Below are 12148 nucleotides of genomic sequence, written 5' to 3' on the forward strand. Positions count from 1 at the left end.
GTTACCAAAGTCTGCATTCCTTCCCAAATTACTATATATCATGAAAGTATTAAAATCAGTGAAGAATAATCTTTGCTAAAATTCATTAGGTAAAATATTAAGCATTGAAAAAAGTAACTTCAATTATCCTATAAGCATATGTACATTTGCCAGATATTTTCAGTGGGTGACCGCCCTCTTTCTTCTTAACCCCTTTCTTCCTAAATAAAAGATTAATAAAACTGCCCCTAATGAGTTAATGATTCAGTCTATTCTCTTCCAAATTCAAGCCTGGAAGGCCTTTTTGCTGTTCAGGAGAGTATCTCAACCACAATCCCAGCAGGTATTTTGGGCCTGGCTTTCCATTAATTGCTTACTCTTGTAAATCAAATTATATATTTTGTGATTATTCCTCTCAATTTACTTCCAAGTTCACAAAACCATTAATTGACAAGCAGTCAAACGTTAGTGCAAATTAACAGGACTGTTCCCCAGTTTGTATCCTTTCTCATTTTAATTTCTTCCATGAGCTTAAGAAAGCAAGCTAATTTAAACCATACATTGAAACGTTTCTGCCAGCAAAAACAAAAAACTTTTCTCATGCTAAGTTTTGACTGACGATCCCCTAGACTTCTGCAAGTTATAATTTCTTTAGTTTGCTTAAATAGATAACGAATCAAAGGTTGTTCTATAAGCTCTAAGTAATTCAGAGCATATCTAGGAGTGGCGACGGGGAAAGGAAAATTCAATATCCACTGTTAAAAGTAACAGTATTTTTAAAGCATGTAGAAAACATAGACAGTATGTCAGGATAGTATTTTTGTCTTGTCCTGACATCTCAAAAAGGAGTTACACGCTTCCAAAATGTCTGCAAGTAGGAATGGCCAAGACCGCACAGGTTCTGTCCTACCACCACCTAGTGTCCTGCTGTTCCTCCTGCACTACAGCCTTACCGCTCTATGCTGCCAGGGTCTCCAGCCCCGCCACAAGTGACAAAGAGTTCAAACTTGGCTTAAAGGAAAAAAAGTGGAGGAAATGCACTGAAATAGTATTGTGCGCTTATTGCAAAAATAAAACTTCGGACATGAAGTAAAATTTGTACTTTTTATTGCCAATAAAATGAAGAATCCTTCTCCACAAAAATAAAATCTAGTAGGATTAAAAATTCTTTAAATGTGGTTATGTGGATGTATTTTATATTTCACACTAGTAGTATATCTCCAGACATCACAGAAGGGTTGAAAAACATTATCACTTCATAGCTTTCAAAAGTTCACATGCCATACAACAGTTACAGGGAAAAGGAGTTAAGGTATTAAAAATAGTGCACCTTTTCCGACTCCTAGCGTCTATTCCTATATTAATTTAATGGAAGGAATAAATATGAATTTAGAACTCATACACTAATGATTAGGTGGTTGAAATACAAAATAACTTACTTTCAAATAAACAGAAAATAAAGGAAAACTTCAAAACATCTTTTCAGAAAGAGGTATAAAGTCACACCATGCTTGGAATAAAGCAAACGTGGGAAGCATTCTAGAATCTACATCAGTTTATGGAAACAACTGGTGGAACAATACAAAGATCTGATGATGTACGAAGTGTCGGTAAAATTATTATAAAATACTTTGTATTACATATATATATATATATATATATATATATATATACACTCACACACACACAAAATCTGAAAAAAATTCTTACATGGTATTTTTAACTATGCAAGGCTAGCCAGATATTTCTAAGTAATAATCAGAGCGGTTATTTTTCTAGGTCCAAGATATTTTGTGATTCTAACCAGGCAGCAAGTAAGCCAACCATTTCTTCTCCACAGTCATCTTAACGATGATTTCTCACATAGTTGCGGTTTACATTTCATGTAAATCATTTTCCTCACACAAGCAAAAAAAAAAAAAAAAAAAAAACCAAATCTTGACCTAGATTTTTTAAATTTTGCTTCCGTTAGGCTCTCTTTTCTTTGGTTAGCTGGGGAGCAGTTGCTTTCAGTAAAGCTGTAGTCATCTTTTATCACTTTTTTCTTAATAATCACACTTCCATGTGCAAATAGACTAAATAATCTCAAATTTATTGTACTAAGGTAAATAACTGGAAAAGGTCTACAATTAATAGTGCATTGCCCTTCAGCTTTTGAGCAGTTAGTATAGTATCTGTTAATTTGTGTACTTGTGAAACCATGCAAAGCTGTTAGCATCCACGCAAAAAATGGTGGGTTTAGAGTGTAAAAACCTCACATTTGTATTTATTTTTTTACCACTTAATGAGACATATTGATTAACCAGTATTCCAGTTAACGGCAGAATGGGTACTGCAAAGGAAAGTAAGTTTATATTAAAAATAGTATTTTCATTAACAAGTGTCATTATACTTATTTTTAATGTTCTTATGAGTGACATTTTTGCAGAGATATTACTAAAAGCCTCCTTCAGTTTGTCTTACTTCATATCATATATCTTTAGTAACAAAAATGAGACCATAATTAAAGAAAAAATTATCACAATCACTCTGAACAAGAAAGCTAAGAATATACATTGATTCAACATTAGCATCTGAAGTACATTCTATAATTAATGCTAAAAAAGGTCCCGTTAAAAAAAAAAAAAAAAAGAGCCAAAATTTATATTAAAGAATGTTGTATTTTGGGTTGATACACAAATATAAAAAACCCACATTAAATCAATAGTTGTCAGCCTTCCCTTCCTATTATGGTACTAAAAAAATACAGAGTTTGAGTGGGATAACTAGTATTATTTAACCAAAATGCACAACACATTTATAAGAGTATTTAAAAAATTAAGTCTTGAAGTGTATTCAAGAGAGCCGTAGAATCCTGAAAGCATTCAATATGAACAGAAGAAACTGGATGACCTCAAAGGCAGAGGTAACAGAACTGCGATTAAATACAACAGTATATACAACGTTAAAATTCTAGACTAAGAAAGCATTTGTACTTTAAATTAGGGACTCCAGTTGAAAATGGTAGTAGACTACCTGTGTAATGCCCGATACACCATAGTATGATGCAATCACGAAAAAATAAATAGGATGAAAGGATATTTTGATGTAGTATTTCCAGCAGAAACAGCAAGGTTTTAATGCTATCCCTACACTTCCAGTCACTTATACTTAAGAAAGCCAATTTAAACAGCAAGGGTACAGAGAAGGGCTAGCATGATGAAAGGACAACTTAACTGATAGGAGAACGAAAATACTCTTCTATCAGAAAAGGTGAAATGCCTGGTTTGTTCAGTCTAACAAAACAGAAATGGAGACCTGTATGATTGCTCTCCAGGTAGTGCCTTGATACGGACACCAATGCCAGAAAAATCACCAAAGCTAAATGACAATGTTGGTACATAACAAAGTAATTTAGTGGACTTGAGAAGATTTCTAATCCTGCAAGCAATGCAGTCAGACAACTTCTAGAAGTTACTAGTAAATGCAAATAAGCTAATTTGGTTAGAAATTGAGTCTGATCAAACGAAGAACCAGATTATATGACATGGTGTCTGCAGTAGCAGTGGACTGGAACCACGAAGGAAATGCCTTTGGGTTTATGTACCTAACATTAGAGCTGTGAAAGAGAGCGTAAAATATGCAAACTTCTAAGTATTGAAGATCCAATCGTAATTTCATGACATAAAATTGATCCCTGACCTGGGTGTTCATCCCATGTAAGACAAATAGGCAGAACCATTAAAAATCAATTTTCTTTCAGCTAAAATTAAGGAAACATGGCTTAGATTGCCTAACACTTCTACAAAACTAGTTAGCAACATTGCCCTCTCATTGGATTTGCAATTAAGGTTTTGCAAAAGTTTATTTAGCTTATGTGCCGAGTCATGCAACTACTTAAATGTTGATTGTTTTTTGAAAGCTTTTTGTAAAACAACAGGCAGAAGACCTGCTAGATGTCTGGAGCCATAACGCAAGTGTAAGCTGGAAAGACTAATGAAAAAGATGATTTTTCAGAATGTTACAGACTAAAGGCTTGAATGACAACACAAGTAAGTTGAACCTGAATAAGGTTATATAAACGACTGGAAAAGGCATACAGTGGTTGGCTTCGCAGTGGTTGTATTCTGTAAAAGTACTCTGTACTTTGCATTCTATTAGGATTAACTAAAGCTGTAGAAGAGATGGCAGAAAGCAAGATGAATCCACAGATGAGCTGGTTCAGTGTAGAGTAACACTGTCTTAAGCCAATATGCTTTATCAGTTCAGGCTCACTCATCAGCTGATACGCAGGCACATCTTTTACAGTGTTGCTGCAGGAACCTTCAACTTCAGAACTGATAGCAAATACTAAGGGAGTAGCAGTACCTTAAAAATCATCACAGCTATCTGCTTTGTGAACAAACAAACCCAAATACAAACCTTGCTCCAGCAAGATTTTTTTGAAGAATTTTTTGAAAAGTTATCAACCTGGAAAATCTGAACTTACATGAGAATGATATATGGAGAAACTTAAAAAAAATCCCCATGTACACATACTCCAACAATTGTACCTATACATTTTTTACAATTAATCAAACTAATTTTTAGACACCATATCCACTAAAAACCATGGGCAAGAGTGGTGTGCATTACATAAATTGCTCTAAACTTACCTTCTTTCCCCAACACAAAGTTCAGACTTGATGGCTTCCATTCCACTGTGGCATCTCAGCAAACACCATGGAACCTTGCTACCAAGAACTTCACTGGCCAATGAAGCCAGCTTACAGAGGGCTAAAGGGAGGTGGTTTTGTTTAAATATACAACATGATTTGGAAAAGAGTTTTATCTGTATGTCTCAAAGGATATGAAAGATTATGAAGCTTTAAAAACCTCTGCCTCCTTCTGACATATGGATCCCACCAGCTATCCACTCCCTACAGACGGTCTCCATGTTCTAGCAGGGTCCCATGGTATCTACTGGAGCCTCTCAGCAGAGCAGGGACAAAGATTGGATTACATTTGGGGACAGAAGGTAAGCTTAAATTTAATTACAGATTCAATGCTCTTCTTACTCTTTCTATTTAGGGAACTTAGCACAAAATATATATGAATACTATGTTTTCATATAATCTTAAATCAAATAGGTAGCTATTAAAATTAACTTTTCTAAAAAAAAAAAAAAAAAAAAAAACCCCAAAACAAAAACAACAACCCAAAAAAAAGCATTTGGTAAGTAAGCTTTATGTTAAACTTGGATGTAAGGGATATACTCCATTACTACTAATCTCAAAAGAGCAGATAAATTCTAAAGAATTACTTTTTCCTACAGTAACAAAATCATCTCAGACTGTTTCAAAATTAAGATGTGTCACCAGTGTCTTATGAAAGTGGAAAGTCTGCTTCTTTTTCTTTTAAACAGTCTGTTTGGGAGCTGGAAGGCGGGGAGATAACAAGGTGTAGCACAGTTTATAATGAAGCATAAGTGCATCTGCAATGATGCTTCTAGAGTGACTTTCCCACACTGATGAATGTTCTATGCATTTGTCACTTTGTTCCCCTGTTATTCTGAGTCTGTTAAATTATTCCTGTAACACAGGCATGTATTTAATGGAAACTTCTAAAACTGATTAAATACTTTACAATATAATTGAATGTAAATCAACCAAAAAACCAGCATCACTCACAGACTGTAAAGTTTTGGCATGTTTGGAGCAGAGAAGCCTAGTGACTAATGTAACACTAGTTCCATTCAACCTCTCTCTCAGACTTACACTGTGAATCTGGCATTTTCCACTCTGATTAAGTAGTTAATGTTACGATTACGATTAGAAGGCAATAGTTCTCTGTATTTTGTGATAATATCATATTATTTTGTTGTAATATAAATAAGGATTTCTTTTGCTTAATCCTTGACATGAAAACACACAAGAACTCAACGCTTCATTTCCTTCCAAGTAGCTTTGGTGTTGTGTTAATTCACTCACCTAGGAGTTTGCAGGAACACCTAGGAAAACGTCTAACATTTCTGAAACCTGAATACATACTTAGAATGAAATATGCAGGTAAATATTCCCTGTCCTGGAGAAAAAGACAGTTTTCTGAATAAGTCCGTATGGCAGATACACTATATAATGACAAAGAAATAACGTTCATTATAATCCATTGAAAGCTGACAACATACTAAGCAGTGTATAGGCAGATACAAGACACAAGCTCCTTAACCTTCTTAAGGAAATGGGCTCCATGATTAGTTTCCAAGTCTTGCAACTTCATGACAAAAAAAAAAAAGTTATCCTAGGTCAGACTGAAGGAACATCTAAGCCAGTATACTGTGTCTGACAACGGACAATCAGTAGCTGACTGTTAGAGCATGTAAAAAAGATGGGGGAGAGGAAGGAAAAAGTTAGAATCTTGTAATGCCATCAGGAAGGTCAACAAAGTTACAAGGAATACAAATGAGTCCCCAATGAAACTGATGGAAAGAAACTTGGATTATGAAATCTCATGTGAAAAAAGCATACCCTGGCAAAATTGCTTTTCCTCTTAATAGAAAACAAACCCATTTAAAGAAGAGAGCCAAGGGATTAATTTGAAAGTTGCCAGTACATGACAAAGACTGATGGTGGAACAATAGTTCTTAAGCACAGCATCTGAACCATGTAAAAGCAGACATCAGATGCCAACACACTCTGTTCTGTCCCTTTTACTCTTTTCACATTTTAGTGAGAGAGTTCTTCCTTTTTTTTTTGTTTAAAAAAAAAAGTTAACTACCAGTTGAGGAAATGAAGTATGAAGTTATAGCAGTGCTAACAAAAGGGAGCATCAGCATAACTGCTGAAGCCTTAAACTATACTGTAGCTTTCATCACAACTAAAGTTTTCCCTAACAAGTCTACTGTAAAAACACAATTTGGCTATTTCTAAATTAAATACATAAAAAAAAGGGAAAAAATGAAGGGAGGTTTTTGTTCTAAAAAGTAGATTTGCACAAATTATTGTAAAGTAACAGATTTTGTTCCATAAATACATCCTCTAAACTTGAAGTTATAGCTACCTAAGTCAAAGAACCACCATCCACTACGGCTGCAAGAGAAAGTCTCATATGGAAATAAGTTCTCTTCCCTTTCAAGCACTACCAAGAGTGTCACTACAATTATTAAGAAGAAAGAGCATGTCATTCATTTCAACTAAATGTAGATTGCAAAACTGATTCAACTTGCACAAACCTTCCTTATGGATAATTCTACAAGAGCAAAATGGTTGTTCCACTCGCGGAAGAATGGGTGATGTTTAGTTTAGATCTTCAGCGCGTAAGGGAGTTGTTAACTATCTGGCAATAGGCTTGGTATTTTCTCTGCCGTTGTTTACGCCCCTCTAGCACTCACCAAAATGGAAGAGGAGAGTGTTGATGCACTGAGAGGGAAGGAACTTTAATACCAACCTGCTCAGCACTTCACAGGTCATTCTGGTATTTTTCTTTTGCCACACTGTCTGACTGCAAGGAGAGGGAGTCTTCTTACACCTCCTCTCCTCCATAGCTTTGTTTCTTCACACTCTCTGTCAGACACTACACAGCACATCATCGTATAGCACTACGCACCATCAGCCTTTTTCTAAAAAAACTTGTATTTTTGTGACTGCAAATGCTTAAAAATGCTTCTCCAAAATATGAACAGAATTTCTACATAAAATGAACCAACTTTTATTTAGCAGAGTATTAATTTATTTTTTCACCCATTCATGTACACGGTTATGAATGAGTCCATTACAAAGTGTGTGTCGTCCCCCTCCCTTTTTTTTGTTTAAGTTTTGAACATGCATTGTACCACATTACCACATCAATGTAATAAGAAAAACATGCTACATCTTGAAATGTTTTAATGCACCTGGTTAAAGGAAGGACAACTGTGGAAAAATTACTGTTCGCAGTAAAAAGTGTAGTTTGAAGACAGACTTACCTTTGCCAGCATTTCTAGGAGGAAGAGGAGGAGCGTCTGCAGTTGGAGAGGTGGGTGAATCTGTGCTTGTAGAAGCAAAGATCTGATTGGTAAAAGCTCCATAGGAGAGTCTTTGCTTGTCTCTAGGAGTGCTAAATGCCGGATGAGTCATTTTGTCTTGGGGAGAAATGCTCGAAGAGTGACAAAAACTTTGGGGTCTTGGAGATCTTTCTTTTTTTATAGGACTAGGCTGTGAATAGAAAAATGAATATATTATACAGCTCTCAAAATACTAAATATAGTTAATATGTTTGGGAAAGAACATAACAGAACATATTCTAGTGAACATGAGCATAATTTCTTTCTTTATTGGACCAATAAGCCCACAATGCTCCCCTTCTCAGTGATCCAACCTGCAAGATCCTCTCCTCTAACTAAAAAATAAAGACTGTACCATCTACAAATCATCATATACACAAAGTTAGGTGTATTCTTAAAGCAGGAGATGCACAATATACTAAATAATATACCAATAAAAGCCTAGTAAAGTTTTTAGAATACAAGAGTAATTTTCAGTTCAAATAAGCTCTTTACCAGACAGTTATCCTCAAAGATCAAGTATATTACCCCATTGATGCATATTAAAAATAAAATAACCACTTCTGAAACATCAGATTTATTTGCTGACTGAACTAGCAATATATTCAGTGGCATGGCTCTCTTAAACGTATATAATGGCTCTTTGAAGAAATTTTACACAGCAATTTTTGATTCCTGTATATTAATAGCTGCGTATGGAGCACGATCTGTTTCACTGCAGCTCTGGTTCAGGCAGGCTATTATCTCCAATACAGCATTAGTCATCCTCCTGAGGCTCCTCACACAGATAACAATTTTGTTCTCTACTGTCCTTGAGGATATGTAAGTTATTTGCATTTCTGAATTTTTCAGTCCCAAGTGTAGCAAAAAAAATGAAAAGTTCACCACATTTCTTTCTACAGCACCCATACAAAATAGGAGAGGTGTATGTATTCCCATTTATTACAGAAACAGAGCCAGAATAATTAACTGACTTGCTAAAGTAGGACACTGAAGCTAAGATTTCACATGCTCTAGGATGGCAATTATCCTATGCCCTCAAGTTTTGTCTTTCCATTACTTCTTTTTTTAAATCAGGCATAACGTGCAAAACACAGTTTTTGAAAAATAGAGTTAATTGATTCAACAACTAGCTTTTTAATTAATTTATGGGATAAAAAAGTATGTAAACTTTGGATTTCCTCCAGCTAAAAATGAACAGCCTAGAATTCAGAAGGGGATAAAATGACAAAGTAATCTACATTTACTGATTTATATTATATTGTATGTCTTGTCAAAGCAAAACTTCTGAAACTCAAGTCCATAATAACTAGGCTGACAAAGTGTATTCAAAAAGCACTTCAGCAGTCTTAATACAGGCCTCAAAACTAGCTTTTTTCCTCTCAAAAAAATCTGTAAGAAAAAGAAAGGTTAAAGTGGGTGTCTAATTTCCATTCATTTCCACAAAACAGAAATTATGACAGTTTCTGTGCATAGCCGTATCAGTAATTCATGCTTACCTTATCATCTAAGTCATCATCACTTTCATCAATTTCTTCCTGACGAAGATTCCATTCATACTCTACATGGACGTGTGGGTTTAGCTTTCCTGCCTTGGCTTGAGAAAGCTGAAAGAAATAAAAATTCTTGTTAAAATACTCGCTGTTCCTTTGGTGTCAACAAAGTTATTTTTGTAACAGCAAGCAATAAACTAGAACATTTAGAGGTTTAAAACTTTTCTAGACATTAAAAAGAAAACATTTCAGGGCAATCACACAAATATCCTTCCATTTATTTGAGGTATAGAAAAACATCTAAAAGGCAAAAAGGGAAGATTTTCTCAAAATGGGTAGAAGTTGCCAAGTTTGACAAGCATTTGAAAAGATGACATGAAGCAAAACCAGATGCAGAAAAGCAGAATGCATCTGGAGCCCTCCTTTCCAAAAAGGAAAGGCAAAACCTATTTATACATTCTGGTACATACAACTATTACCCCTCCAAAAATCACAATCCTTATGTTGGAATCAAAATAAAAGGTATTTACCTTTTATTTAAATATTTCCCTCCCTCTCACTGGATGAGGCCAATGTGTCTTAAGCACAAAATTCCTCTACTTTGCCAGCCCAAATAATGTATTCACATTCTATAAAAATCTACTACTTCAACTATCAGCAAAAAAAGAAAATTGCAGTTCATTGTTATTCTGAGAAGATAAATTCTCCTTTTCAATGCTTAGATTTCCCATCATTATTTATTCCTTCACATCCTTTGAAATGTAGTCTACTTGGTACTAGTTGATTCAGGAGAGCCTTTAACTATCATCCCAAAATAAAATTTGAAAGAAAGATTTTCAATCTGTTATGTAAGTATTAATGAACCCACTTGAGTTGAAATTGAATTTAATTACACAGTTAAGACTCCAGCTAAGCAACAGAAATTAGTTTAGTACATCTACCATATCACAAACATCTAGATATTTATTTTGTACTTTTTTATTGCCCATGGTAAACAATATGCTCACTCATATTTCTTTTTTACTCTTAATCTTATCTCATTGCCACTTTTGAGAAAAATGCAGAAATAATTTTCCTCTTCAAAAATGAAAAAAAGAGAAAAGGTGTCAATGCTCTATTATAGTTAACTGAAATAATCAGTGAGGTATTAGTGGAATTTCGATTATAATAATTGAAATGATTAACCGCTAGATAAGCTCACTGCTAACATCCACTTGTTTTTGTTTGTTCTACGACACAATCAGTTGGTCCACATTAATGGCAGATGTTACTTTATTAAATATATGCTGCAAAGAAAAAAGCAAACCATACCAATTGTGTGTTCTACAGCTAATCTGTTTTTCAGCTGACAGAATACTCAAAACACTGGAAACAGTATTTACACAGCAGACATGGGAATAATTGGTAAGTCAGTGAGAGTACCACCTTATCAACCACAGCACAATATTGACTTACATCCCAGAAATATGGAAAACTATTCTGATTTGTGAAGGAGAAGCTCTCTTCATTATGCAATAATTAATTAATACATGACAAGAACTTTCAATTGTCAAAGGAAAGGTATTAAAATTACCAGCTGCAGAGAAAAAGTAGATATCCTCCTTGGATCATCAAAATGAGGCAAAAAAATTCTGAGAAATAGAATTAAGCAGGAAGTGACAACTGTTTTGTCAATTCTTCTGGTTTTATCTTGAATGGGAAACTGCCACACTACTTAGACTTTTTAATCCCTTGATAGTACTTGAATTCACTTGCCTACTAAATGCGTGCTGGTGAGAGGCACCTTAGAGGGCTAAGAACAAACAAGTTTGTTGGTCTCATGTAGAATCCTTATTCCTGGCTAACTGCTTCAGAAGAGTACCTGGGAAAATACTTTAACACCTTTTTTTCTTGAACTCCAATAATTTTCTTGAGTGGCATCTATTAACATCACTCATACATTCTCAAAATTCCAGAAAGTTTTTGTTCCGAACATGTTCAGTAGAGGGACAAAGTCCCACAGAAGCTGGTGCTTTACATTTTTTGATACCCTAACTTCCAGCCATTACACTTTTGCTTCTTTCTCCTTTGAGGAGGTTTAATTTCAAGTTGTTTCAATTCTCCTTCTAATTCCCCATCTCTGAACTATCTGTCCCATTAAATAAACTGGAAAAAGCCAAAGCAGGAAAAGTCAAACAAAGATCCAAACCTAAAAGGTCTTGACAGATTTAATATTTCAGGGGTTGTTTTGTACTCCTGATAGAAATGTCTCTAAGAAGAGCTTTTGAGGTGATGAAGCCCAAATGTCCTAGAATGATGCATTAATTGGTATTCAAATGCCTGACCCTCCAGTATTTAAGGTCTTCAAATACACTTGCTAAAATAACTAAGTACTTCCAAAACAAGTAAGATCTTTTACTTAAACTGTTGCAAAGAAAATTACTGTTGTGTTTTGAAGTTAGAAAATATTCATCTATGGTAGGGCCTTCAGATCAGGATACAGCCAGCTGGCAGAAAAACCAAGTTTGAGGTACAGTGGTAACAATATTCTAAGTAGATCACATCTTTAAAGAAGTAAACCTCCTCCCCACTCCAGCCTTTTCACCCCCGGTTCTTACCAGTTCCTCACATTGGACAGCTTTCACTCTTTTTGCTGTGTCCAGAGCTGTCTCTCCAGCTTGGTTTACTACAAAATTAA

The 12148-nt window shown here is 34.9% G+C and overlaps 1 protein-coding gene across 2 annotated transcripts in view; it reads right to left on the reverse strand.

Moving 5' to 3' along the window:
- Positions 1-12148, reverse strand: part of ASAP1 (ArfGAP with SH3 domain, ankyrin repeat and PH domain 1) — a 157503-nt gene that overhangs the window by 17471 nt on the left and 127884 nt on the right. For both annotated transcript variants that reach the window (XM_075495269.1, XM_075495270.1), the window contains 3 exons: positions 12069-12136; positions 9478-9585; positions 7901-8129 (listed from right to left, as the gene is read on the reverse strand). In XM_075495269.1, coding sequence (XP_075351384.1) covers positions 7901-8129; positions 9478-9585; positions 12069-12136 — 405 coding nt within the window. The remainder of the gene's footprint in view (positions 1-7900; positions 8130-9477; positions 9586-12068; positions 12137-12148) is intronic.

Source organism: Mycteria americana, chromosome 2 (assembly GCF_035582795.1).
Source record: "Mycteria americana isolate JAX WOST 10 ecotype Jacksonville Zoo and Gardens chromosome 2, USCA_MyAme_1.0, whole genome shotgun sequence".
Taxonomy (NCBI): Eukaryota; Metazoa; Chordata; class Aves; order Ciconiiformes; family Ciconiidae; genus Mycteria; species Mycteria americana.